Genomic DNA, 26,137 nt, shown 5'->3' with positions numbered 1-26,137 from the left:
CAACAGAATTACAAGATATATACTGTTAGCCCTTTTTATATAAGAGACTCCAATTAAGAAACTTGCCTGTAATTACTGGGAGAATCCAAACTCCAGCCCCAATCTGCTAAATCCCAATGCTATTTCTACTAACTTTCTCTGCCCAGCCTGTGCTTACTCCTCCACAGCCTTCCGGAGAACACATCATTTAACAGAATCCTTACACTGTCAGTTGACTATTTCACTCTCTCATTGTTCATATTGCCTCTCCCTAGGGAAGGGAAGGTAAAAGGATTGCCTGCACCATGAGCACCTCTTACATTCCCACAGAGGCCTTTCTGAAGGAATGGTTCATTGTCTAATGAAGTACTGAAAAGGAAAAACACTAAGACCACTCTCCCATTCAGACAATGCGATACTGTTTCAGATGATTTTTTTTTTCTTATCTGAAATGCTGAGACACTGATGCATTAATTCTAGGCATGTGTGGAGATAACCTAACTTTTAGCCTGACTTGCCATTTAAAAGATTTACATTTCATCAGAGAGACACATATAATAAATTTGCAATATTAAAAAAGAGAAGAAGAACTCCGTATTTCTTCATTTTCTCTCACTGGTATGACAGGATTGTGTAGTATGAACTTTCAGGGAAAGGGAGGAAGTACAAAGCTTCACTCTGGGCAGTCCTCCTCCTGTACCTGGAATTCTGCAGAGGAGAGCAGAAGAAAGTAAGAGAGAAAGATGCAGAAAGCAAACAGAGAAACTTCCAGAAGTAAGAGCAAGGTCCTACCACATGATCCTTTCTGACAAGCAAACAAAAACTTTGAGGTTTTCTTTGATCCACTTTTAATCCTTTATCACCCATATCAAGGCATTCTTGAAAAATCTACTGATTTTCCTTCAAAATGCATCTTATATCACCCATGCTTTGAATGTTTACTGAATGCTCTGGACAAGGAACTTGCTGTGTATATGTGTGCATTTCTGTGTGTCTGTGTGTGTGTGTGTGTGCGTTATACATTACTTTGTGAGCTTCCCAGGATATACAGATACAGATGATTAACAGATAGATAGATAGATAGATAGACAGATGAGAGAGAGAGAGAGAGAGAGGGAGAGAGAGATGAGATGAGATAGAGTTCTAGTATGGATATTGGAGAGCTAACTAAGGTTAATCAGAAAAATCAGTAATTTTCCCTTTCTCTACCACTCAAAATCCTACATCTAAATGAACTTATTTATTCTGCCTAGGCTGTTCTCTTTGATCTTTTTAATTAGGCTGAATTTTTCCGATTTATCAGTTCACTATTAAATATAGCTGCACAATATATACTTGTGAATGAATAGAGGAATGGTTTTCTATGGTGCTCAGAAATATGATAAGCAATATTTTTCAATTCCAAGTGAACAGCACATATGGATAGTGATTGGTTCCAGGCATCTGCCAGTTCCTCCCCAAATTAAACCTAATCAGAAAACAGCAGCATCTCACAGACCCAGCGAGTTTCCATCCTGCCATCTGGTCTGATAAGGAAGTCAAGAAACATTAGTAGGTGGCAGTGGCTGAGGACAAGCAGTTCTATTCGTACTTCTGATATCTTATTCTATTCTGTATGTTCGACTGTATTTATCCATCTGAACATAGAGGCCTTCTAGGAATATTTGACTCTTCAGAAAATAATTTTTTTCCTACAAGTTCTATCTGCAGAAATATTAACATATCTTAACCAAACATTGTGATTCGTCTTCATGATATCTGACATCAAAACCCATAAGAATCATTTTGACCCAAGTAATATCAATCTTTATGGTATGATCCTGTTTGTAACATATCATGGTTACCCAGAGATTTCTTTTCCTCTGGACTGTAACCAGATGCAAAAGTTTGGCTACATTTTCATGCCAATTGCCATCTAAGCAATTCACTCACACATACATACATTGAAGGCCTATTCGCTAATCCTCAGGAAAGTTGAGCTAAACAGGCATAGCAGTCTTCATCAAACAGGAAAACAGATCCTGATCAAGTAAATTATGAACAAAAAGAACTGAAAGTCTTCTAACAAAGATGATGAAATATCTGGTATCATCATCATGTTTCTAGAAAAAGTTCCCAATGCAATGTGAAACCCTCCCAAGCTCAAATCTTTTAATGGTTCCCTCTGCCTAAAGGATTAAGTCCAGACTCCAGAACATGACATACAGACACCTCATGATCTGGCTCCTCCACATAATTCCACCCTCATTTCCCACCCTAGCCCTCCTCAATACCGTGCAAAAACTCTACCTTTTTAGATTACAAATATGTGGACAAAACAGTCCTCTAAAAAGTCCAAAGAACTAGAAGGAAAAATATTCAGAAAAGGAAAAAAATAATTAATCCTAAGTCAGAAGGAAAGTAAACAGCACAAAAAGAAAAAGCAAGCCTTTATTCTATTATCAGATGATATGCCCTTGCTTTAAACACCACAACCATAGCTAAAAGGCAACTGAACTGAAAGCCTCCTCTGCAAAATCCTTCCAGGAAGAATAAGGGAAGAAGGATCATAGCCAGAATGATCTCCCTTCTCTCTACCGCACAAGAAGCATATCTAGCTGCACACCAGGCAATCTATCCCACACATTATTCAGCACAAACATACCACAACCATGAACACCCTGCACTGGCCAAACTGCTCTACTCTGTAGGCTTGTTTGCTTTTCATTTAAGATTTTCCCTGAGCTTCTATTAGCCTCTTTAATATATAGATTCTTAAACCTCAGGGCATTTGATAAATTGTGGATTGTATAACAAAACCCATTATCGTTCATCACTGAATCCACCATCAGCCCAGGCCAGCCACCAGGGGATGGAGATTTGCTGAAGCACACTCCATTACACCAGTGTCTCAGTGGACACCTCAAGGCTGGATACTTCTATAAGCTCCTTCATTAACTTAATTTGGACTGCTCAGTCCTCCTTCTCTTCTGTTGTTAACACATCCCTCCAGTCTATCATTCCACCCGCTGTGTAAATAATCCTTATTTTCAACAGCTCTTATCCTTTAAACAAACCCTTGATTCCTACCCTGTACTTCTGCCCACATTCTCCTCCTTCTATAGACCTGCTGTCACACACTCTCAGAGCCAGAGAGCAGGATGGGCACTTTCCCAGCTCCCACCACTACTGCTTCTTCATCTTTTGTAATTCATATCACTTACTGATCCTCTTCCCCATCTAGGCCAATGGATGATACCCTCACACTTCTTGAATGAATCCAAAGTCTGGCTTACAGCTTTCCTGTCAACATTCTCAAAGATTTCCCCTCCAAATTAGAGATTTGTTCTAATATGACCTCACAGTTACTTTATTTCTGCTCACTCCATTATTTTATCTTCAGACCCTTCATCCTTTCCACTTTGCAATCACAGAATTAAAACTCCTCCAAATCGCCCTGAAACCTGAAACCCTCCTCTTTACTGTTGACAGACCATCTTTCCACCTCATCCACTTCATCTTTCACCCATACCTTGTATTCTTATGGTTCTATATTCCAACCCTCCCTATACATTGATGAATATCACTCTTATTATGAGTTCACTTGCCTTGCAGCTTCTCTGGATACCAGGGCTAATGATTTCAACAATGTCATCACTGAAGCTCTAGAGGTTTTACCCTCCTGACTGCTGGCTATTTGTGCTTGTCAATCCCCCAGGTTCAATCTCCCTACATCTGTTTTCTCTATTCTAATCCCTTGGTTCTTACAACTTGCAGGGAGGCACAAAAGAACGTTGCTATATTTTCTGACAGACACAAGCTACTAAACATCATATAGTTCTTAGCTATTGTATGAAAATATTTGTCCTCCTCTTATAGATTTAGCTCTCCCATGACCTAAAATTACTTGAAATGAGCTCTACATGAATATATTCCTAACTCTTCCCTTAACTATTCCACCAAAGAACTTGGTCTATAATCATTACATCCATTTCTTCACTCTATACTCATTCCTTAACAGAAACTCTTTTCTTACCATACAAATAGCATTTCTGGAGGTTCAATTTTATTATTCTTAAGTGCTCAAATCCCTTGACTTTAATGAATTCTTGATCTGCCCATAAGGCCTACTCCCAATACTGCAGACCTGAGTAACCCAAACCTGGCTCAGGCATTTCCCTGATACAGCAGAGGTGAGCTGGATATCATAACCTCAAGACAGGCACCACATGGCTTCAGACCACCCAGTCAACCCAGGCCCACCCAGCTACTCCCAGCTGTTGCCAGCCAATTAACAATACTCATGAGACTTTCCTTTCCTAATAGAGAATAAAGACAATTGATGGCCTTCCATTTAGTAAACCACCTCATTTCTCCTCCCAGGTACCATGTCCTCCAGAAGTTCAACTCTATACTAGATTCAGTTCCCCATTTGGCAGTAAAAGTTTGCACTTCAATTCTCTTTAGGCAACACTTTCACCTACATCTTCCTGCAGAGTTCCCCAAAAGTAGTGATATCTGTGTTGTAACATTTCCTCTTTATATTTCAATATTGGTCAAAATTATTGCTCATGAATTTCATATCCCACATATTAATCCTCATCAAAAGGTTTTGGAAAACATTGAAAATGTGATGACCTGAACAGAATCCAGCATTTATATCTCCAGAGGAATTTCACCAGGTCTCTACCATGTTCTACATCCAATGTGATTTACTGGTCTAACAAAGATGAGTAAGATATGGTGTTTTCCTGCAAATCATCCAGCAAGAAAAAAGATGAACAGCAGAACAATGGCTATGAGGAGTGAGAATATATTATATATATATATATATATATATATATATATATATATATATATATATATATATTATATATATTCCAAGAGCACAGAGGAAGAAGATGACTAACACTCCTGGAGTAGGCAGGAAGTCTCTACTTAGATTCCTAAATAGATTATAATCTGACTCTCCTGTTACTATTTCTTCCTATGTGGGCCATTATTACATTTATAATCCAATCTAACCAGAGCATCTAATAACAACAGAACTCCTATTATTAACATATTTTTAAAAAGCTAAAATATATATGCTTAGATACATTAATCTACAGTGTTCTTATTCTTGTAATAAAGTGAGACCTAATTTTGTTTTCAGTAAGAAACTACGCAGTATAATTGTTCCACAATTTGAGTGTATATACAGAATCTCATCACTGGAATAATGAGCTTTAGAAATCTGCATTACATGTGTGTGTGCTATACTTTCCAGGATGTAGGTACACATACATTTATACCACCACTATAAATTTAGTGTATCCTTCCTATTGTAGTCAGTCTAAACGAATAAAAAAACTAAAAAAGTATATTTGGGGCATTTGTAGTAGTTCTTGTGCACAGCATCTCTTCTCTAGAACTCCCTCCTTTGTGTTGCACGTACTCCCATCCACAAGGCTGAAGCAGAAGATATCATGTTCCTATCATTCGACACCACAGGGGCACTCCACACACAGAGATTATCACTTGACTCAAGCTATGGCAATCAATATATACTCTCTAGAGTTTGGGAATTGATAAAGGTCATTTTCTCTCTTGGGGTCTGCACAGCAATTGGCAGAACATGGGAACTTTTGGCAGCAATATTTCACCACAAAGATAAAAGGCATCCTGTCCAACAAAAGAGATTAAAGTAAAGCAGATGAAACGCTGACCAGCACATGAAATGGGATTCCCAAGTTCTTCAGTGTTCCAAGCCCCAGGTTTTCTTTAATACACCCCAATCTCTTCCTAGTGAATTTCCCTTTTTGCTGGAGCTTAAATTGACTTTTTATTACTTACTAATTTAAAAAGCTAACAAAATTCTGTATAAGCATTTATAATAGAACAAAGGGGTCACTTGGGCAGTACAGACATGCCTCCAAGAGACTGACTGCAGAAAATGAAACCCTCCCTGGTTGCAGCAGCCAATCAAAAATCCACAGTGAATCTGGAGTACAGAATCTATAGAGCTGTTTTACCTTAAACTTTGAAGTCATTCTTGACTCTTTGATCCATGCTTTCCTGACGTTTCTTTTTCCTGTCTCTCGTCCCTCACCAAGTCCCACCAATTCTACCCTTAAAGTGCCTTTCATGTCTACACTATCCTTCCCATTTCAATTTTAATTACTTTAGTCCAACGTTTCTTAGCTTAATGAAACCCTGCTTCCAGTCTCCTCCTGTCTGCATATGTTGTATGTCTTTTCTAGGTAGATTATGAAAATTATCTCTGTCATATCTCAGGCTTTTAAATTCCCAATGGCTCTTACTGGTAACTGAATAAAATGTTAAAATTTAACCAGCATCAAGCTCTTCCACCAACTAGTTTCCATCTACCTTTCACACTTACATTTCACTACTCCCTTTGTGATCTCTGAATATATCATCAATGTAATTGTCATCATTATAATGAGTACTATGTCAGGCACTGTGCCTATAATCTTATATGCATAATTTCCTATAATATTCATAACAACTGCAATAATTATAAAAGGGGCTGCAAATTCTTTAACAATACTCCCTTTATCTGAACATAATACTACAAAAAAAGCTCAGGCCACATGGAGAGACCACACACACATGTCCCAGATGAGAGCCCCAATGAGATCCTATAACCCAAATGAGATGCTCCTCGGGCTCAGATCACTCAGGCTCCCGGCTATTCTGTCACCACAGTCAATGAGCTTCCCTAGATGATACCCCGACATGTGAAGCAGAGACAATCTTTCCCTGTTGTGTATTATTCAAACTCAACCCATAGAATCCAAAAGCAAAAACAATGGCTTTTATCGCTGTTTTAGGATGGTTTCTTATTCACAATATTGATTGGAACCACTTTTAGAAGGAAGTTGGGTTCTGCCATTAAAAAAAAAAAAAAAGCCTAGAAACTTGTGAATTGGCTTTGGAACTAGACTGTGGGCAAAACACAGAAAAGTCTTGAGGGGATGTTAGCATAGCCTATGGACCTTGGGAGGGGGGGCGGCTTTTAAGGAGGGCTTGAAGGGACAGTAAGGTAAATGCTATTGAAATCTGAAGAAAGGATGATCTTTGTCATGTAGTAGAAGAAAGTTGGGCAACCCTAACCTTTATAGTACCAAGAAAAATAAGAACTATAACTACCAAACCATATTTTTTAGCTAAAGGCAGAACACTAAACATGCCCCCTGCTTCCCCTTAAGGACCATGAACTTTATAAAAGAGAAGAGATAAAAGAATAAATTGTCCAGTTTTCAAGCAAAATTTAGAGAAAATGTGAAAGAGCCAGGATTCACTGGATTAGAAATTAAAACTCCTCCTTCCTAGCTTCAACAGATGGCCAAAGATGATCAACACAAGAAACAGTGTCAGGGGAAAAAAATAAAAAAACATATACAGGTCACTATCTGGAAAACATGGTCTGAAGATGCAGCCAAAAACATTATTATCTTAAGACCTAAGAAACTATTAAAATGGTACCCTATAACCTTTTCAAAATCACAAAACACTTTATAAAAATAATAATGGCATGCCTAATAAAGTCTCTCTGTTAAATAATGAGCATCTAAGAATCTTTATTCCACAAAGCCTCAAAATAAACAAAGGTTCATCTTAAAGAGATCTGTGGGTATAATTTTGCCTAATGGAGTTGATACATTCATCCATCACTTTATATATGTATGCTTTCTTAAAGTAAAAAAATCAATACAAACAACCATTAGACTTTGGAACCCCAGCTTTTTACTTTTAGGAAGCAAACTGAGGGTATTCAATTGCAACACAAACTCCTTTTATTTAATTATTATTGTTTAATTGTAAACACAAACTACTTTTCACTTGGAAAGAAAGAATGCCTTCCAAGACAAAACTGAGAGTCCAAAGGATGGGGGCAAATGCCAAGAAAACAACTCCCAGGGAGCAGTGCTGAGCCAGTATTAAGGAATCAGCAACATGTGGCCAGTTGGATTTCAGAACTTCAGTGGACCAATGACTACTTTATCTTCCCATTTTCTCCATTCATAAATAGAGAGAGCTATTTCAATAATTATATTCCAGTCTCACTGTTCTCTGATGGACTAGAGTGATGGGGTGGAAAGGAACATAGAGAAAAATAACTTGTTGATTTAGGTAATGGGTCACCAGGGTGAGATAAACCACATCTCAAAATCAAACCCAAGTCATTCTCACCTGCACCTGAACCTAAACTGGCTGAAAAGAGATCACAGATCTCAAGTTTTAGCTTGATGTTATTAATGGAATCAGACCCACTGGCAAGTATGAGTTGTATATGGGATACAAGTGATTTGTGAGCAGGGAACAGGCTGTTAATTTTACAACAGGTCTGCAAATTCTTTGATACTCCTCTCATCAAGAGCTGGGGTCTATTTTCTCTTCTGATGAGCCAATACTATGCTTAGTGATTCACTTCTAATCAACAGAATATAGTAGAAACAATGCTATGTGACTTCCTAAATTTAAGTCAAAACAGGACACATAGCTTCCACCTCGTTCTTCTGGGGCACTTCCTTTAGTAATCTGAATGAGTTTAAGAAATCCAACTCTCCTGAGGCTACCATGCTTTGAGCAGGCCCAGGTCACATGAAGAGGCCACATATAAATGTTGGAGCCAGCAGCCTCAGCTAACATCCCAAAGACTAACAGCCAGAGAAAGGGAGTTCCAAATGATTCTGGCCACAGCTGTCAGGTTGCTATCAACCATCATGTCTCCCAAACTGAACTGAGACCCAGAAATCACTAAGCAGAGACAAGTTGCTCCCACTGTGCCCTTCAAATTCCTGACCCACAGAAATTTTTCAGCATAACACAATATATGTCTCACACATTTTGGAACAGTTTGTTATGGCATTATGGTAAGCATAACAATATTGTAAAGGAAGAACTCATACTTCCAATTTTCAAACAAGAAAACCAGGACAAAGAGATGATGTTAAGTAATTAACCAAAGTCATAGAGAAGCAAAACAAATTATGAAACAGACCTATGTGATTCCAAAATTCAGGTTTATAACCATAATGCTACACTATTTTCCACAGGGATATCCTTACCTCTATGTCTTTTCTTATTAACATCTGCCCTACCATGGATTATATGTATGCATTATCTGATTCTCTAAGACCAAATCACCATTTTGGACCTAATTAACTTCTTTCTCCTCCATGAAGCCCAATCCCTGGACTCTAACTCTTAGCAATTTCTTCCTCTAGTTTTAGTTATTTTCTACAACTTCCAATTGACATTTAATGAATACTGATGACACTAATTCAAAATTAGTGAATCAGATGCTTTTCCTCTGTACATTCCCTGGCTGCCCTCCTGAGTTATGGTCCTAGACTAGATTCTGAAAATTCAGATTTCTACAGGATGAGGTAGGTAATAAATAACAGTAAAGTGGAAACCAGACACAAAAGAATATAAGTGGTCTGGATTAAGTTACACTAAGATGCAAATGCCATGTGTAAATGATATTGATTTTCTTCGTAGCCTATATCACCACCTGATATTTATTTGTTTATTGCCTCTCTCTTCTCAGTAGAATATAAGCTTCTTGAAGACAGGAATTTCTGCTTTGTTTGCTGTTGTATCATGAGAGCCTAGAACAATACCTGAGACTCTGTCAATAAATTTCTTTTGAAGGAACAAGTGAATGAAAAAACATTGCCAAACGGAAATGTGGGCCCAGTGTTATAAAAACTATTGATAAATAGTTCTCTGTGAAATCTCTCAATTTCTAAGTGTTGACAACTAATTAGGAACATCATAAGTCATTTTAGGGTTGGGCAAACAAAACTTGTCTGCATTCAACATGAAGGTTGCATTTGCAATCTCTGTACTAGAGGGATCTTAGAATTTTATGGCTCTAATTATTTAAAATAGTGTTTTGCAAAGTTTAGGTAGTTTGATAAGTAATGATGGCGATGATAATGCCTCGAAGATTCACATTTAGGGCACTGCCACAACTCTGCTCTGCATTATTAATATGCTACCAATGTTCTTTTCTCAGGGCTCAAAGAAAATTGGTTCACCTTCTGGTCTGAAATGAACACCTGGACTTCACACGACCATCCCATATCCAAGATTTTAAAGCTCAACTTCCTCTCCTTTGCTGTCAAGGGTTGAAAAATGTCATTCCCATGTGCTCCCAGTAATGAAGGAGAAAGGCAGTGAAAAGAAAATAGATTGAATTTCAAAGGGGTGACAGAAAAAGAGAGTCAAGTTTCAAACTGTATTTTCACAGTTGATAAACAAGAGCTCCCAATGGCAATTTTGTTTTCTTCTTTACTGATTTTAGTATTTTTAGATTATATAATCTAAAATATTATTTCAGTTGACCTTTTGATGTTTTCCGGTAGTATGTTTTATCTTTTCTACACACAAATTATTAAGCAGAAAATTTTAAATGTTTACTAATTGCTTAGAGATTCTCAACTCCAAAGAGAAGTCACATCTAAATAATTAGAGTGTGTCTGGTTTTAAAAATGGGTCACTTAGCAACAAGCATAACTGTGTAGGGCTGATGGCACTTTTAAGATACTTTAAAGGAAATATACTAGAAAAAGCATTTCCAGTATACCTCATGCTAGCTGACCCACAGCAAGTCAATCATCAACTTTTGAACACGCAAAAGGAAATGAGGTGTCTTCATGTTCCTTTTCTGTTTTTATGGTTCAATGAGTACATCTTTGAAATGGCCATAGATGACATCAACAAACATCAGAGGAATTCAACATTCCAATGATTATAAGCCCACAAGGGTAAAACGCCTCCCAGCCGCCCTCTATAGTCTGTATTTAGGATATTATTTTAATGATTATACAGATGAATTCACTCTATGTAGTTCTTCAATAATGGCATTAATTTTTTATGAAGCAGATTTTATTTTTTTAAACAGGTTCCACTGTGATTTAAATTAAAAGTAACAGTGAGAAAAATTTCTTTATCCAAAACTATTTTTCAAAATTGAGGTTACTGTAGAGCTATGAACTTTCTACAGATCAAAAATATAGATTTCTATTCTCCTATTCTGTTATGTTCAAGCAACATTGAACATGATGGCTGTGGGATAGGAGAATCACAAGCTAAGCTCTCTTACAGACATGCAGGAGAAATGGTGAAACAGAGTTCCTAGGGCACAGGAGGGACAGCACAAAATTAGAGATCAAACCAACAAATTTGGCTTATGACTCTATCACTTTCTAAATTTTGACCCTGGGCAAGTTACTTAATCTCTTTAAACTTTAATTTACTCATTTGGAAAAAAGAAAATCGTAATAGCTTGCTTTATGGTTCATAAGAAAATAAAACACATGCATATTTATTGTGTAAACCACTGAAATGAGAAAGCAATAGTTAATCTGGCACAGCCTGGTCCAGCAAAACACACTGTAATAGTATGTGAAAAGTGCCCAGAACACCATGGTATCACAAATGATAATGATCAAAGAAAATCCAATCGATCCTGATCATAAATTTACGGCAGACAATGCTCCCTGTATCTCATCCTTCCTAAGAAAATAAAATGAAATAAAAATAAGCCGTAGGGGCTGAGGTTGTGGCTCAGCAGTAGAGAGCTTGCCAGGCACACACAAGGCACTGGGTTTGATCCTCAGCACCACATAAGTAAGTGTATGTATGTATGTATGTGTATATATATATATATATATATATATATATATATATATATATTTTAAAAGCTGTCGAAGGACATCTATCTATAATATAACATCACTTATATCAAAATGTAAAGCAGGATATGTATTATAAGTGGACATATACATACTGTACGGAACCATGCATGGAAATGACAAATGGCACATTCATGGCAATGTCATCTCTAAGGGGGGCAAGGGAATAAGATCAGAGAGGGCTACAAGAGGGCTTCAGCTCTATTCAATTAAATAAGTTGAAGCAAAGTTAGCAAAATATTCATATTCTATTGATCAGGCTAGTAAGTGTATGGAGCTTATTATGTTATTTGCCACATTTTCAGTACATTTGGGATATTTCACCATAGAAAGAAGCAGTTTTCCCAGCCCACAGAAGCAGAAACGGGCAATTTCCTAGAGAAGACAATAGCTGTTTTAGAAATACCCTGGGGTGGGGTGGGGGCAGGGGAGATGAAGAGGGATGATGAGGTAGGTAGGCAGAGGTGGTTAAAGGAATAAAAGGGCTGGGTAGAAAAGAAGTTTTTCTTCGACTCTGAAACCAAGAAGATACTTTGCCCCAAAGAATTAAAGAATTCAACTACATAAGATGTGGACAGGTTATAAGTGATTCATTATTAATCCAGAAATCATTATCCCAAAACAGCATTAGGTTGAAAATACTTACTACAACCCCACTCTTGGTGGTGGTTTCTCTGAATGTGAAGTTGCAAATCGCCCAGGCTAAATAATATGTGGACATGAGAGGTGTCTGTGAAAAGTGATCCGTTACCCATCCATCTTCCTCAAACACGGAAGTTTCCACTGGCATATTGGATAGAGATAAATAGGTTGCTTGATGCTTAATGCTGATTTTGAAAGTGGCCTTGTAGATTGGCTCATCAAAACATGGAAATGCCTTTCTGGCATGTGTTGGTGAAAACTGAGTAACACCAAGGAACCTGGAAAAAAGAAAATGACATTCCAATTACATTTGTGGCTTAAGTTATGTCCACATTACATTCTTTTGCTGATACTATATTTTGCCAAATTGGAAAAATACTTTTTTTCCTAATCCAAGAAATAGCATAAAAGCAAAATTCACATATAATATATTTCCCCAACAGTGAAAGTTCTTCAGGGACGTTTTTGTCTCAATTAGAGTAAATTCTCTAAATCCAGAGCAGTACATTTTAAATGAAATGTGTACACTTTATAAAAAACAACTCGTTGACATCATCTTGGCTAATATTGGGACATAATGACTCTGCCTTTTGGTGGGTTTTACCTTCCTCCCTGAAGCCTGAGACATAAAAGGTATAAAGAAACTCAAATCAAAAAGTTGTCCTCCAGTATATATGGAACATAGATCTTCACCAGGAAATATCTGTACCCTCAAATTTCAACAAGACATAGCCTGGTTTTTTAAGAAAAAGGACTTTGAAATGTGTTCAATCTTGATTTGAATTCTGGCTCCCTGAGTTCCTTAGCTATATCAGCTTGTGCAATTTCTAAACTTTAAGCAATTGTTCTTGCTTAAAAAGAAAATAAGCAGGTCTAACTGAAAAAGTATTGTAAAGCTCAGAGGGGGAGAAAAATGGGATAAACCACCTATCATTGTGGACAGGATGTAACAAGCAGGTGGTAACCAGAAGTCACTGATGCACAGTACTCAACCTCTCTTAGTAATAGACGCTGATACTGAATAGTCCAGAGATCATTGATTTTCACCACAGCAGTCTCCCTTATCTGTGGTCTCACTTCTGCAGTTTCAGCTACACATGGTTAACTGTAGTCAAAAAATATTGCCATAGTACAATAAGAAATTATTTGAAAGAGCAAGAAAGGCCACTTTTATTAAAATATATTATTTTAATTGTTCTATTTTATTACTAGTTTTTGTTGATCTCTTACTATGTCTGATTTATAAATTAAATTTAATCATAGGTATCTACATTTAGGAAAAAATAGTATATATAGAATTCAGGACTATTAATGATTTCAGACATCTACTGAGGGTCTTGGAAGGTATCCCCCATGGATAAGGGGGACTACTGTACTGATAATATATATCATATTAATACATGTTAAAGTAAATACATAATTTCAAAGTGTGTACATGTATAAATTAATGCATCAATTTTGAGATCAAGCTATATCTCATTAAAACTCTTAAGTAAAAAAAGCCTCTATAGCCTTTCACAGTTTATAGTTAAAAATGAAGACACCCAACTTGGTTACTTTGAGAACAATGCTCTTCTAAATAAGAAAACATTCACGGCAAAAGATAATTCAACTTTTTAAATAATACTAGTTATAAAACTTGAAAGCAATTCCATATCAGACCCTTCATAAAACATGACTGAGTACTATAGCAATTTCTTTAAAAGGGTCTTCACTCCTTAAATAGTTAACTACTACTCCCCTCTCCACCATCCAGGGTATACATAGCCAATCTAACACGGTAAACTTTCCAATAAACCCAAAACTTGTCCTCAAAATTATTCTCAGGCAAGTGTCATCAGTCAATACAGGTTGACTATGTTCTGGATCTAACTGGCTATCCCTGGTTCAAACCATGAGGTGTAGATATTTACACCATTTTTAAATTGTCAAGAGCTTACTATTTAAAGCTTAATTTTAAAATAGAAAAAAAGAAAACATCTTAAAGATAACTTGTACACTTATCGAGAGTCATCCTAGAAATAGCACTGGGTGCTATATACCAGCCCTTGTTAAGTCACTTAACTACCTGAGCTTGATTTTAACTAGTAGAAAGAAAATAGTTTCTAAGCCTTCCTCACAAAACTGTCAAAATGATAAAATGAGATAATATATGGGAAAGAAGTTTTAACTATAAATCTTTACACAAATATAAGATTAAAGATGAATGCAAGTTAAAAACAAATTGTCCCATTCTTGTAAAATTTCTTAAAAAAAAAAAAAAAAAAAAAAAACTAGACCCAGTAGGTTAAGTGATTTGTCCAAAGACATAGAGGCAATTAGCACAAACTTGAATCTAGAACTCGCATGTTCTGTGTCTAATGAAAAGCTAATTACATTTCAAAAACAGTGAAATTAACTCTTAGCCATAATTTATAAATGATTTAATTCAACTGTAGGTAACAAAGGATCTTCTTTCCACATTTGCCAGAATCACAGTAATATTTTTTTCCAATTATTTTCTGCTGATAGTGATACCATTTTTGCTTAATGAAATGTCAGTACCTTTTAGTTAAAAAGCACCCATTTGCAATTTTGTCTTCCTGTGCTTTTATCTTACAGAACACTTGTGAATCTTATCTTTCAACATATTAATTAAAACATCTACTGATCTTGGTATTTCTCTCCTGGGGCTATTTAAAAAATACCCATGGAATTTTGTATATGAGGAAAAGGGTTCCCTTTTAACAGTCAAGTATCTGAGAACTCCAATTCCAACTGCTGAACAATTAGATATTGTCTGCTAGGTGTGAGTTTTTTACTAAGCTAGTTACTTGATGGAATTTTTTTAAAGATCCAACCATCTTTGTCCTTAAAGTCCTCACAATCTAACTGAAAAAAAAAAAAAACCTGAGTCTCTGTGTATACATAAATACATGAAAAGTCAACTAATAATATTAGGAAAGAGTTCTTTAAGAGTTCAACAGAGAGGTTATAATTAGAATATGTTAGACTTTAAGTAAAAATCAAAGATTTGACAGTAAGTAATTAATGGGTAGGAATTTATTAGATGTAGAAGATCTAAATACCTCTAGGCTAATGAGAAATTAATAAACCAAATATTTATGCAGGGGAAACATCACGCAGTCTCTTTTTGCCTTACTTACTACGTAAATATGTTAGGGAAGGTAGCAATTTAAATCACTGATCCTCGGGGTTGAAAAGAACTATCAAGATCATCTAGTGACATTTTCTGCAATTAATATTCTTAATGAATTCATACACACACAGTATATATCTATGCACAGAGGGCTACCATATATTCTGATAATGTCTAAATGAGGAAATACCAATTTCACAGTCTGGCACCTGAGGACGATTGCAATTGAATTTCAATTCAGTATTTAGAAAAAATCAAAAGGAGTCCCTTGGTAAACAAAAGCAGTTGGACTAGATTACATTTTAAAGTCTTTTCCAAGCTCAAGATTTTATAGCTAGACAAAAATGAGAACTAAAATATTCCCTAAATTTGATGAGGTTCTTTTAAAATGTGAAATTACACTACTGATAAATAGATTTGTACTGCAAGTTCTATAATGCATTTGCTTCTCGTTCATTTCTGAGTGTTCAATACTGGAGAGAAAAGGTCAATTTACATGCTTCCTTCCTGCAAGAAGTTTATACTCTAATAAAGTAAATTAAGCCTACACTTAAACAGGTATTATACTAAAAGTCATGAAAAAGAAGGAAAATGCATGAACAAATTACATTCTCCTTAGGCAGGGTTCCTGTACCTTTGCACTACTGACATCTTAGGCTGGATATCATGTGCTGATTGGGTGGAGGGGCAGACAGGATGTTGTCCTGTGCACTGTAGAATGCTTAGCAGTATCCCTGGGCTCTGCCACTAGATGCCGGTAGCATCCCCTCTCTACAGTTCAGATGACCAAAACTATGTATAGACACTGCAAATGTCTGCTGGGGGTAAAACTGCCCCACTTCAGAACCACTGGCCCAAAGAACTCAAAGAGGGGCCTATAAAGAAGGAAGGGTAAGAATTGGTCTTGAAACTTGGGTAGAAGTTTAAAGGTCAGAATGGATAGAGAAATGAGGAGGTCAGCGGTAGGTAGCACAGAAATAAACCTTTTTTTCCCCCCCTGTGGTACTATAAATGGAACCTAGGAACGGCATACTATTACTGAGCTACAATCCCAGTCCGATTTTATTTAATTAATTAATTAATTAATTAATTATTTTTGAGCCAGGGTCTCCCTAAATTGCCCAGGTAGGTCTCAAACTTGCAATCCTGCCTCAACCTCCCAAACTGCTAGGATTCCAGACATGTACCATAATGCCTGGCTTAGCAATAAATCTTTAAAATAGCTTTGATACACATATTAACTTAGTTCTCTGGCAGCTGTCTTGCAGATTCTGGTAATTTCAGATCTCAGTATCCATCTCTAACACCTCTCTCACCCTGATACACTCCTTTTTAACAAAGAGAGCCAGTTTCAAGCCAGTGCCCTCAACAGGTGACAGTGCCTGTATGATTTCAAAAATATAATTTCATCTCTACTGCATATATTTTATGATTGCCTTCAACTTGTCGAAGTGAGACTTCTTCAATGAATACTGTCATTAAAAAACATCAAAGAGGCCTTTAGAAAAGGTGGTTTAAAAAGAAAATAATGATTTTTGGTGCCTGAGTGAATATGAGGTAAGTTTGAGGTATTAGCAGCACACCAAGTATAAGAAATAAAAAATTAAAAGTTGAAAACATTTTAATCAATAGTATGGGTGTAAAATATATGTATACGTATGTAAATACAACAAAAAGTAAAACAAAGCAGAAGATAATGGGGACAAGTATTTTGTTGTCTGCTTTTCTACTGCTTTCTTAACCAAAACTGTTTTTTTATCTTTGTATATATCCTGTTATTACAATTAAAAAAATACCTCTTCCAAAAGTGACACTCTGGAAATATCACTCCAAGATGTCACTTTAGCATAACTAAGAAAATGTAAATAACATAGATGTCTTGTAATTCTTTTCTATCTAAAATAAATTACCTGATTTCCTTAACAACTTGTCTATTTGACATTTTGGTTGATCTAAGGAGGGCTTGAAGCGCTGTGCTGCCTCTGAAGGATATAGAGAATTGATTTCTTCTTATTTCTGCGGAAGTTCACTAGGCAAGCTACTTGTGTCAAGTCATTATGATAACATTCAGCAGAAGTAATGCATTAATGTTGGTTGATATTGCCAACAAATTACAGTATGTGATACAAAACAATTTCTGCTCCTTTTGTTTGCCTTTTTATAACAGTGAAATATACAGAGGAAACAAACATTTGCATAACACTTTTAGTATTCAGATTGATTCACGGCTTTCCACCAATGACAAGAGAACCTCACAAATGGCATGAAGCATCAGAAAGGTTTCCATTTTGGCCACATCTCTGCACACCTCAAGTAGAGCACAGAGAAAAGCATGATCTTTGAACTTCTAAGGCAAGTGCAATTTGCCTAGTTTAAGACTGGTCGTATAAACTCCTAAGACATAAAGAAAAGTTCCCATGGACCATTCAACTGACTGCATTCAATGGACTGTTACAGTCAAGGAAGGTAAACATGTCCTATTGAGAGTGAACCAAGTTACAAGGTCATGGAAGTTACACATCACATTTAAAGCTAAGGTTGTTAATCAAAATGCAAATTGTTGCTCCATGACGAAACATTTTAAGTCAAAATGGGTCCTTGTTTAGACTGTGTATTTTTATGTACTTCAATGAGTCATTAAACCTCTGCCATTTCGGAAGAGAAGTACTCCTGCTGAATATTCAATGCTATAAGCAAACGTGTAGTCTATTTTTTAAATAACCATTCTAGTAAACTAAAAACATAATGCAATAATGCCAGCAATATGTATGTAGGAAGTGGTGCGTATGTGAATAATCGTGTTATAAAAACAGAGCACAATATTCATAATTGTTTTCCCATTTATGTAGTTCTAAATACTCTTATCAAAAATGAGTATGGAGTACTGGGTCACCATTGATGAAGAGTATAATAATGCACTAAAATCACCTTCCCAGGGCATAATATTACGTTTTCATAAGGATGAATAAAAACTAGTGTCTGAGATTCATTTGCTTTATTTTGGAAAGAGGCAAAGTATTATGTGAGTATAAAGTACTTCCACTGTCAAAACTCACATGAAGTCTTGGAAGCCATACCTAATGACTGACATCCTTTCGCTTGGCACTGGCGTTTTTCTGCTTGCTCTACTGGCACTGTCCTGAACCTTCAGTCGCTGGTTCCTGCTGTTCTCACTGCTGATGGACAGCGGTGCCATAATCAGAAAGCTCAGAGTTTCTTTTGTTTCCCCAGTCTTTCTGCTCCCTCAGTTCTCTCCATCTCACAGGGTTTGAGTCATGCTTGGGGTTTCTCTAGCTAGGAAATCCCATTGCCTATCCTCTTCCTCTCCTTGTAGTGGCAGGGATCTGCCTGTTCCTCCTTCTGCCTCTCTGAACTCTGCTTAGGGGGCAACAGCTGAAGGAATAAATATAGTGCACGTTTTGACAGAGTACAACCAATGGTCCTATACTATCTTGTAGCAGCCCAAATAGCAGATCTCCAGGCATGGAAATAACATAATATTTAATACCCACAGAAGTGCTTCCTAATTGTTACTGTTCTCAGGGCTTTGTTACCCAGGCCATCCTCACAACAACTCTATGAAACAGAGTATCATTATCCCCATTTTCCAGACAAGGACACTAGACACAGAACAAACAGGAAATTGGCCAAGGTCATAAAGCAAATAAGTGGCAGAGTTAGGGCATAAAGCCAAGGAGTCTGGTTGCAGATCTTCTGCTTAGGAGGAAGAGAAGAAACACACTAAACACACGAACAGTCTGTCTGTCTGTCTGTCTGTCTATCTGTCTCTCTCTCTCTCTCTCTCTCTCTCTCTTTTCCATCTAGCAAGTCAACCAAAAAAAGCTAGAATCTACTCTTAAAAGAATAATGATATAAAAATAAAAAATAATCTGTTTTTGAGTTGGGAATTTAGGAAGAAAATTCTAGACAATTAAATTAAAACTTCATTCTGCAAGTCAGCCCAGGTATGCACAGGGAGAACTCCACTCCCACCATCCCTGCACAACAGATGCAGAGATCCTTAAAGGTCAGGCCCACCTGGGCATTCAGACGACTGGAGGCCCTTCAACCTACTCAGCTCCAAGAAACACACACTCGTATTCACCCCCATAGCCCCACTGCCACCATTCAGCTGCGCCTGTTGAGAATCATCTCATATTGTCCAGGAAAGTGGAAGAGCGGGAGTATTTTTCATATTTGAATTTTCCCAAATTCCACCTAACAAAATTCTAACTTTGAGAGACAGCCTCTCCTCTCTAGGTAGGATGGCATAGGACTTTGAAAATCTCTGGGGAAGCCTGACCACTATCACAGATTTGGAAGGATGTAAAGAGCAAGCAAAGAATTAAGAGAACAATGATAATAGTGTCATATGATGATGACGATGACAATGGTGGTAATGGTGATTATTATCATTGCTTCAGGGTGGAGCATGAACATGGGAGTAAAGGAGATGCCCTTCCTTACGGACTATAAAGTGTATTTTAAAGGTAAATTGTTTCTTTCTTGCTGGTTTTTTTTTTATCACTCTTGGAAGTCATTCTTGAAGAGATAAGTCCTTACTTTTACACTCAGATTGACCACCCTCAAGAAGACCACGTCCCTGCTCCACTGTCTCAGGTCTGCCCACTTATAGAGTGGCAAGAATGAGTTTAAACAAATACGTTGTGTGAACCACAAACCAAACAAATGCTGGGAAAGCCAGCATCATGCCCATCTTTTTTTGAAAGAGATCCAGAGCAAATAGGATCTGGTTGCACTGAAGAAATAAAAGCACAGCAAACTCATTTAACTCTTTCAGAGAGGCTTTATGTTGTATTACTATCCAGGGTGATCAAATCAGATGATAATACACAAAAACATATTAAAAAAATACCAGTTGTACCAATTGTATGAATTCTCCTCCCTGAGTGAGTCATGATTTAAAGGATCAAAGCTTTTATGAAATATGTGTGTGTGTAACACACACACACACATATACATTCATATACATACATACATATATGTATATATATGAGATTTGGTTTCTTGGTGGCCTTTTGAATTGCTACCAAAATCCAGCTCAGGACTCAGTTTAGCCACACGGTTGTGTGTGCCTGACAGGAAAACAATGACCTAAATCCATCAAGGAATCACATAAAACCTTTTTCGCAGAAACAAATGGTTCTCAAGATTTTTCAGTTCACAGCCCTCTACAGAAGGGCAAAGAGCGTCACCCTCCCACTTGCTCTTGTAAAACTATCTGCTTGCCAAAGTGAATGGGAAAAATGAGGCTGCTCTGAACATCAAAATCATGTGGTGATTCTCTTGCTTTTATTATATATCATAATATTAATTCATTCCAGAAAAACCACAAAGCATCAAACCATCCACACTAATATCACAAAAGAGCCAAGTATCTACCCAGAGTGCTTTGCCACAAGAATTTTGGCAAAACGGTGGTCCCAAGTCTCTTTGAGAACCACAATTATTATTCTTCCATTTTACTCAAGAGATCATGGTTTCTCTCTAAACACTTGTTTATAGAAAAAGAACATCTATTTTTATTCTGACTTCTCTCATTTTGGCATGTTAGAGACCCAATCAAAGTTTGTCAAAGAAAAACAGTCTCCCGTTTGAAAGTGAATAAAATGTTCATTTACTTTGGGTAAATTTTCTCTTTCAATCCGACCATCTGGATCTAAATTAAGGTACCCTACTTTGAACATGGGTGTGCTCACCATCTGGTTACCCACAAGCGACAATTACTTCAGGTAAATGAACATACTGCCTAATTCTAAGCAAGCTTATTCTCCTATAAGAGGCTATGGCATAAATATACAGCCCCTTCTATCTGCCTGAGCATACCTACTTGAGAAAAAACTGGATATGTGTTCTGCCTAATGAAGACAATTTATTGCTTGTGTGTAAATATTTCAATCTTAAGAGAATTTATTCATTTTCAATATTCAACAAGTGACAAATTTTACATCTTAGCTGAATGAGTGGAGGATTTGCCTGAAGTTGGGGGATCTTGGGGTTCAGTGGAAAGCTTGTCTTCTAACCTTTGAAGAATCAGGTGCCTCTAACATCTGGTAGGGGATAAAACCTTCCACAGGTCAAAGGTACATAGTACACAAGAGGGTCTAACCTTCCTCCCTCACCAAAATTCTCCCCGATCTTTGAGAAGTAACATGAACAATAAAACTGATAGGATATCAATGAGTTATTATCTCCACAGAGGCAAAGTGAAGTGGACTGAGTTGTAATATTGCACTTTAAAGTCTTTCAAGTTGCTCAACGCTCCCTTTGGCAAATTAAATATTTGTTTTTGTTACAGAAATTATCCTATAATTAAATTGGCAAAAATGTCTAAAGATCAAGATATTCAGTCATTAATCAAATGAAAATTCACAGTTTGCATCTGTGTCCTTTTAGAAAGTTGGTTTCTAGAAAGTTGGTTTTAAAATGCCAATTTACATTGCATTTTGAGGTCAAAATCACCACCAATAACAGTCCAGCTCTGGCTGAGTTCCTGATATTCCTCTGCTTAAAACTGCTCCAAGTATCCATAGCAACAATAACAAAAGTTTAATATATGGAATGTTGACATAATTGTGAAATGGTTTATTAGATTTCTCTTGCTTTATCAACTCTAGTAGAAACAGCCAAGAAATTATCAGATTCATTCTGGTATTGAAGTGGAGGGGGAAAGTGGTGCAAAACCTTATCTCTAAGATGCTGGTTAGAAATAAAATCATCCTGGGATCTCCCAAACATTGAATCCTATCCTGCATTTTTACTGGGATGCAGAGTTTAGCCACACATGCATTATGCTAAACTTACAACCAAGTTATTTTCATCTTTGGGGAAAACTCAAAAAGAGAGTTTGTATACAAACATGCACTAGGGGTTCAAGAAATCAGTTACGGGTCAAGCTGAAACATCTGGTATTTTCAAGAGTCCTCTTAATTTGAAAGCACTGACCAAATCAAGCTCAGTTCTGCCAAATATATTTTGGCATGGCATGGCTCAAAAAAATAAGGATTTGGGGGAGTATTTATTTCACCACAGCAAGATATTTCAGTAATTAAATGCAATGTCTCACTATTGACATTTTGACATGACAGGCTTGTTTCTAAACATAACAGGCAAATTTGCCTTCTATCCCTTTCCCACATATTTGATATAATCATGAGTTTAGAAATACTTTTAATCTGTATTCTTTAGAACATGCTGAAGGAAGTGGTGGAAGGGGATCTAAATTATCCATATCTGATCTTAGAAGTTAGATAGTGAATAATTTATACTTAATAATTTGTGCTTACACTTTTAGGTGAACTACTAAAGCACTGGGTATTTTATTCATTATATGAGGTTACTTTATAACACCATATAAATAACAAAACTTTTGTGTACTTCCATTACACACTGAAATTTTCCCAGCTTCTACACAATAACTTCTGAGTTTCCAAATACTATGAGCCTGGTCCAAGACTCAGAAAACCAAAATTCAAGTCCTAGCTCTCTAACAATAAGCCTGATGACCTCAGGGTGCCCTGGGCTGCTCTGAGCTCTAGTTTCCTGCAGTTGTGAGACTCACCTGAGATCCTCTGGAGAAGCTCTGCCCCATTAATTACTAATGCCAAACTTCCCCTGCCTCTGAAGCTGATGATTTCATTTTAAGTTCACTTGAGTTGCTCATCTGCCCTACAGTCAATTAATGCAAGTTATTTTAAATGCAGTGGTTTAGAGAAAAAAAAAAGCAAGAATCACTTATTCAACAGGAGCAATAGCACATCATTCACGCTATATCCCAGGCACAGGGCTAAGCACTTTTCAAAGCATTGGCTCATTGATATCTGCACCAGTCCCACATAAGGAGGGTTGTTGTTGTTGTTATTCCCAAATAAGAATTAATGATAAGGACTCTGAATCCAAACCATCTGGCTCTAAATCGCTGCTTTGTTAGGAGCTCTGTAATCTGAGTGAGTTTTGGGACTTTTCTGTGCCTCCATTTCCCACCTGTAACATAAGTAGTGCTCTAACTGCATCTATCCCATAGAGTCCTAGCAGGATTGAGTTCACAAACCATGGGTAATAAGCTCTAGAGGTACCCAGTCATTGGCAATTGGTGAGTTAAATACTTTCCTCAACTCTTCACCACAGCTAGACTGTGAAGATTGAAACCCAGTTCTGTTGACTTGGAAATTAGAGAGCTCTAAACAAGTGAAGAAAAGCACCTCAGCCTTTCAAAAATTAAAAAAAAAAAAAAAAAAAAAAAAAGAATACTGCCCAAATCTAAACTACAGCAAAGGCACTCACTAACAAGGCATTTGAGACTGACCCACCAATGTTCCCTTCCTTCATTGTAGTTGTTTCCAGAGGCAGCGACTCAAAAAGACAGGAGTTGCCCAGCATAACTGGAGAGTTCTCAGTGCTGAGAGGTCACTACTCTCTGATTTTGGCCACTGCAACTTCTCCCCTACCCCCGCCCCCTCAGTAGGTCCCTGGGAATGGCTCTTGCCGCTCTGATTCTTTAATGCCATTTTGGAAAACTTTATGTAGCCAAAGCCTATCTCTTCTCTCTGCCTGCCCTGGGATTAACAGTCAGGGGAGGTGGGCGTGTTAAGAGGGGATTGTGCTATCGCTGAGTCTTTGGAGCTCAGTATTTTCTCTGACAGTAACTTGGCAAGGTTTTGATGTCACTCTGGCATCGCTCAGTTACAAACTACCCTTTAGAAAAAGACGCACGCCCAGCTGGCTAAATAACTTTGACCTGAAGAGGGAAGGTCCCGGCTAGAGGGGGCATTAATTTTTAGATACAAGCAAGTTTATGGGGTGGGCAGCAGTGAGAGACCAGGTATCAGGAGATTCCCAAGGTTCTGGGTGACAGTCCTACCTCGCCTTCTCTTCCTTCCCCCACCCCTGGTTTCCTGGGTTTGGGAAGCCAGCCAGGTGCCTGTAGTCGCCGGCCGCCCAGCGGTTTGAGCCGCCTGGCGGGGTGGGGCAGCGCGGGGCACCGCCTCCCTCCGTACCTTCTCTCCCCGTGGAGCACGTAGGAGCTGCGGAAGAAGCCCAGAAGCTCGTTCTCTATCAAGGCGTTGTAGATAATCTTTAGGTTGTAATTCCTCTGCGCGTCCAGGGTCCTATTCAGCACCACCACCAAGACCTGGGTTTGAGGGTAGAGAAAAAAGCCCGCCACCGGGACAGCCCCGCCAGCCCGGTCCTCGGCTATTTGCACCTTCTCCACCGCCACTCGGGAAGCGTGCAACACGACGTAGCGGGTGGCGTTCCGGCACGCGATCTCCACGTTGACCTCCCCGGAGAAGGTGAAGTTCTCCATGAAGGCGGTGAGCATCAAATTGTAGTGCAGCGGCTTGAGATGGCCCGATAGGCGCAACTGTGTCCAAGGCTGCCACTGCTCCCGCTCCTCCTCCGACGGCGGCTGGGCAGAAGGGGTTCCCGGGATGCCCACCCCGCCGGTCTCCGGCTGCGAGGAGTCCCCGCCCGCTTGGTGGTTGCGCCGGGCTGATCCCGGGAGGCTAGCGTTGCCACCGCGCTCGGGGAAGCCCGCGGGGCCACCGTCGGCACCTGGCGCGGCGCTTGCCCCACACTCCTCGAAGCGCAGGCTGAGGAGCACCGCAAGCATAGTGACCGCGAGTAGTGCCACTATGGACACCGCAAAAGCCAGCACGAGCCGCTTGTGCACCGCGATGTGGCGCTCGGTGGTGCGGGGTCGCACTCCCACCGAGTCAGCCCACGGGTCCGAGAGCCCTCTGTTGCCTGCCCGGAGCGCGCTGTCGTCTTCTCCCATGGTGGCTGCGAAGGGTGAGCTGCTCTTCTTGGCCCCCTCCTCCTCCTTCTTCTTCTTCCTCTTCTTTTTCTTCTTCTTCTTTTTCTTCTCCTCCTCTTGCTCCCCCCGCTCGCCGTCCAGGGCCATCACACCGCCTCCTCCTCTTCCCCCGCCCCCTCCAGCACCCCCCGCGGGCGGGCCACCCGGGCCACCGCCAGTGCAGTCATCAGAGAGCGCACCCCGACCGCGGGCGCGACGCCGGCTGGGACCCTGGGGATGCTGGCCGGGGTTCTTTTAAGACGGGCTCTGGCCGCAGGCGACGGCAGCCTCAGCGTCCCCCATCAGCCCCGCCTCTCTTCGGACACCAGCGGCCGAGGCGCGGGGCGACGAGCTCTGAGACGCGCCCAACTTGGAAAGCGTCTTTCTCACCCAGCGCGCGCTACTTCTCGGGCGATCACCCGGCGCCTGGGCACATGCTGCCCCCGCCCCTGTGCGCCTGCGGTTCCCAGCACTCCTCCCCTGCGCCGCGCTCTCGCCCAGTTTTCCGCGGGAGCTCTCCAACCGGCCCTCGGCTGGAGAACGGGGAGCGCTGGGGAGAGCGAGGGTGTAGGGAGGGAAGTTAGGGCTTCCGCTTTCTCCCCCCACTCCAGCGGCGGCGTTCAGTCCCCTGGGTGGGATGTGCTCGCAGTGGCAGTGGAGGCTGCAGCAGCAAGAGAGGCACCCAAGCCATACACCCTGCAGCCCGAGAGGAGAGGAGAGGATGGCCGAGAGTGATGGAGGGAAAGACTGGAGTGAACCAGCCGGAGGAAGTCCCAGGGCCGCGTAGCTCTGCCGGGGATCTGCCCTGGAGAAGCCTTCTCCTCCACCCTGGACACTTTAAGCAGCCGCGGCGGCAAACGGCGTGAGGTTGCA

The 26,137-nt window shown here is 39.2% G+C and overlaps 1 protein-coding gene across 1 annotated transcript in view; it reads right to left on the bottom strand.

Annotated features, from left to right (window-relative positions):
• The window catches only part of Trhde (thyrotropin releasing hormone degrading enzyme), a 384,413-nt gene extending 359,041 nt beyond the window's left edge, over nt 1–25,372 (bottom strand). The window contains exons 1-2 of the mRNA XM_046430713.2: nt 24,468–25,372; nt 12,316–12,589 (exon numbers count right to left, since the gene is read on the bottom strand). Of these exons, the coding sequence (XP_046286669.1) occupies nt 12,316–12,589; nt 24,468–25,372 (1,179 nt within the window). The remainder of the gene's footprint in view (nt 1–12,315; nt 12,590–24,467) is intronic.
• Nucleotides 25,373–26,137: the final 765 nt, after the last annotated feature.

Source organism: Marmota monax, unplaced genomic scaffold, assembly GCF_021218885.2.
Source record: "Marmota monax isolate L192 unplaced genomic scaffold, Marmota_monax_Labrador192_F-V1.1 WCK01_AAM20220418_F8-fsc00056, whole genome shotgun sequence".
Taxonomy (NCBI): Eukaryota; Metazoa; Chordata; class Mammalia; order Rodentia; family Sciuridae; genus Marmota; species Marmota monax.
This window is presented reverse-complemented; position numbering and strand designations above follow the sequence as displayed.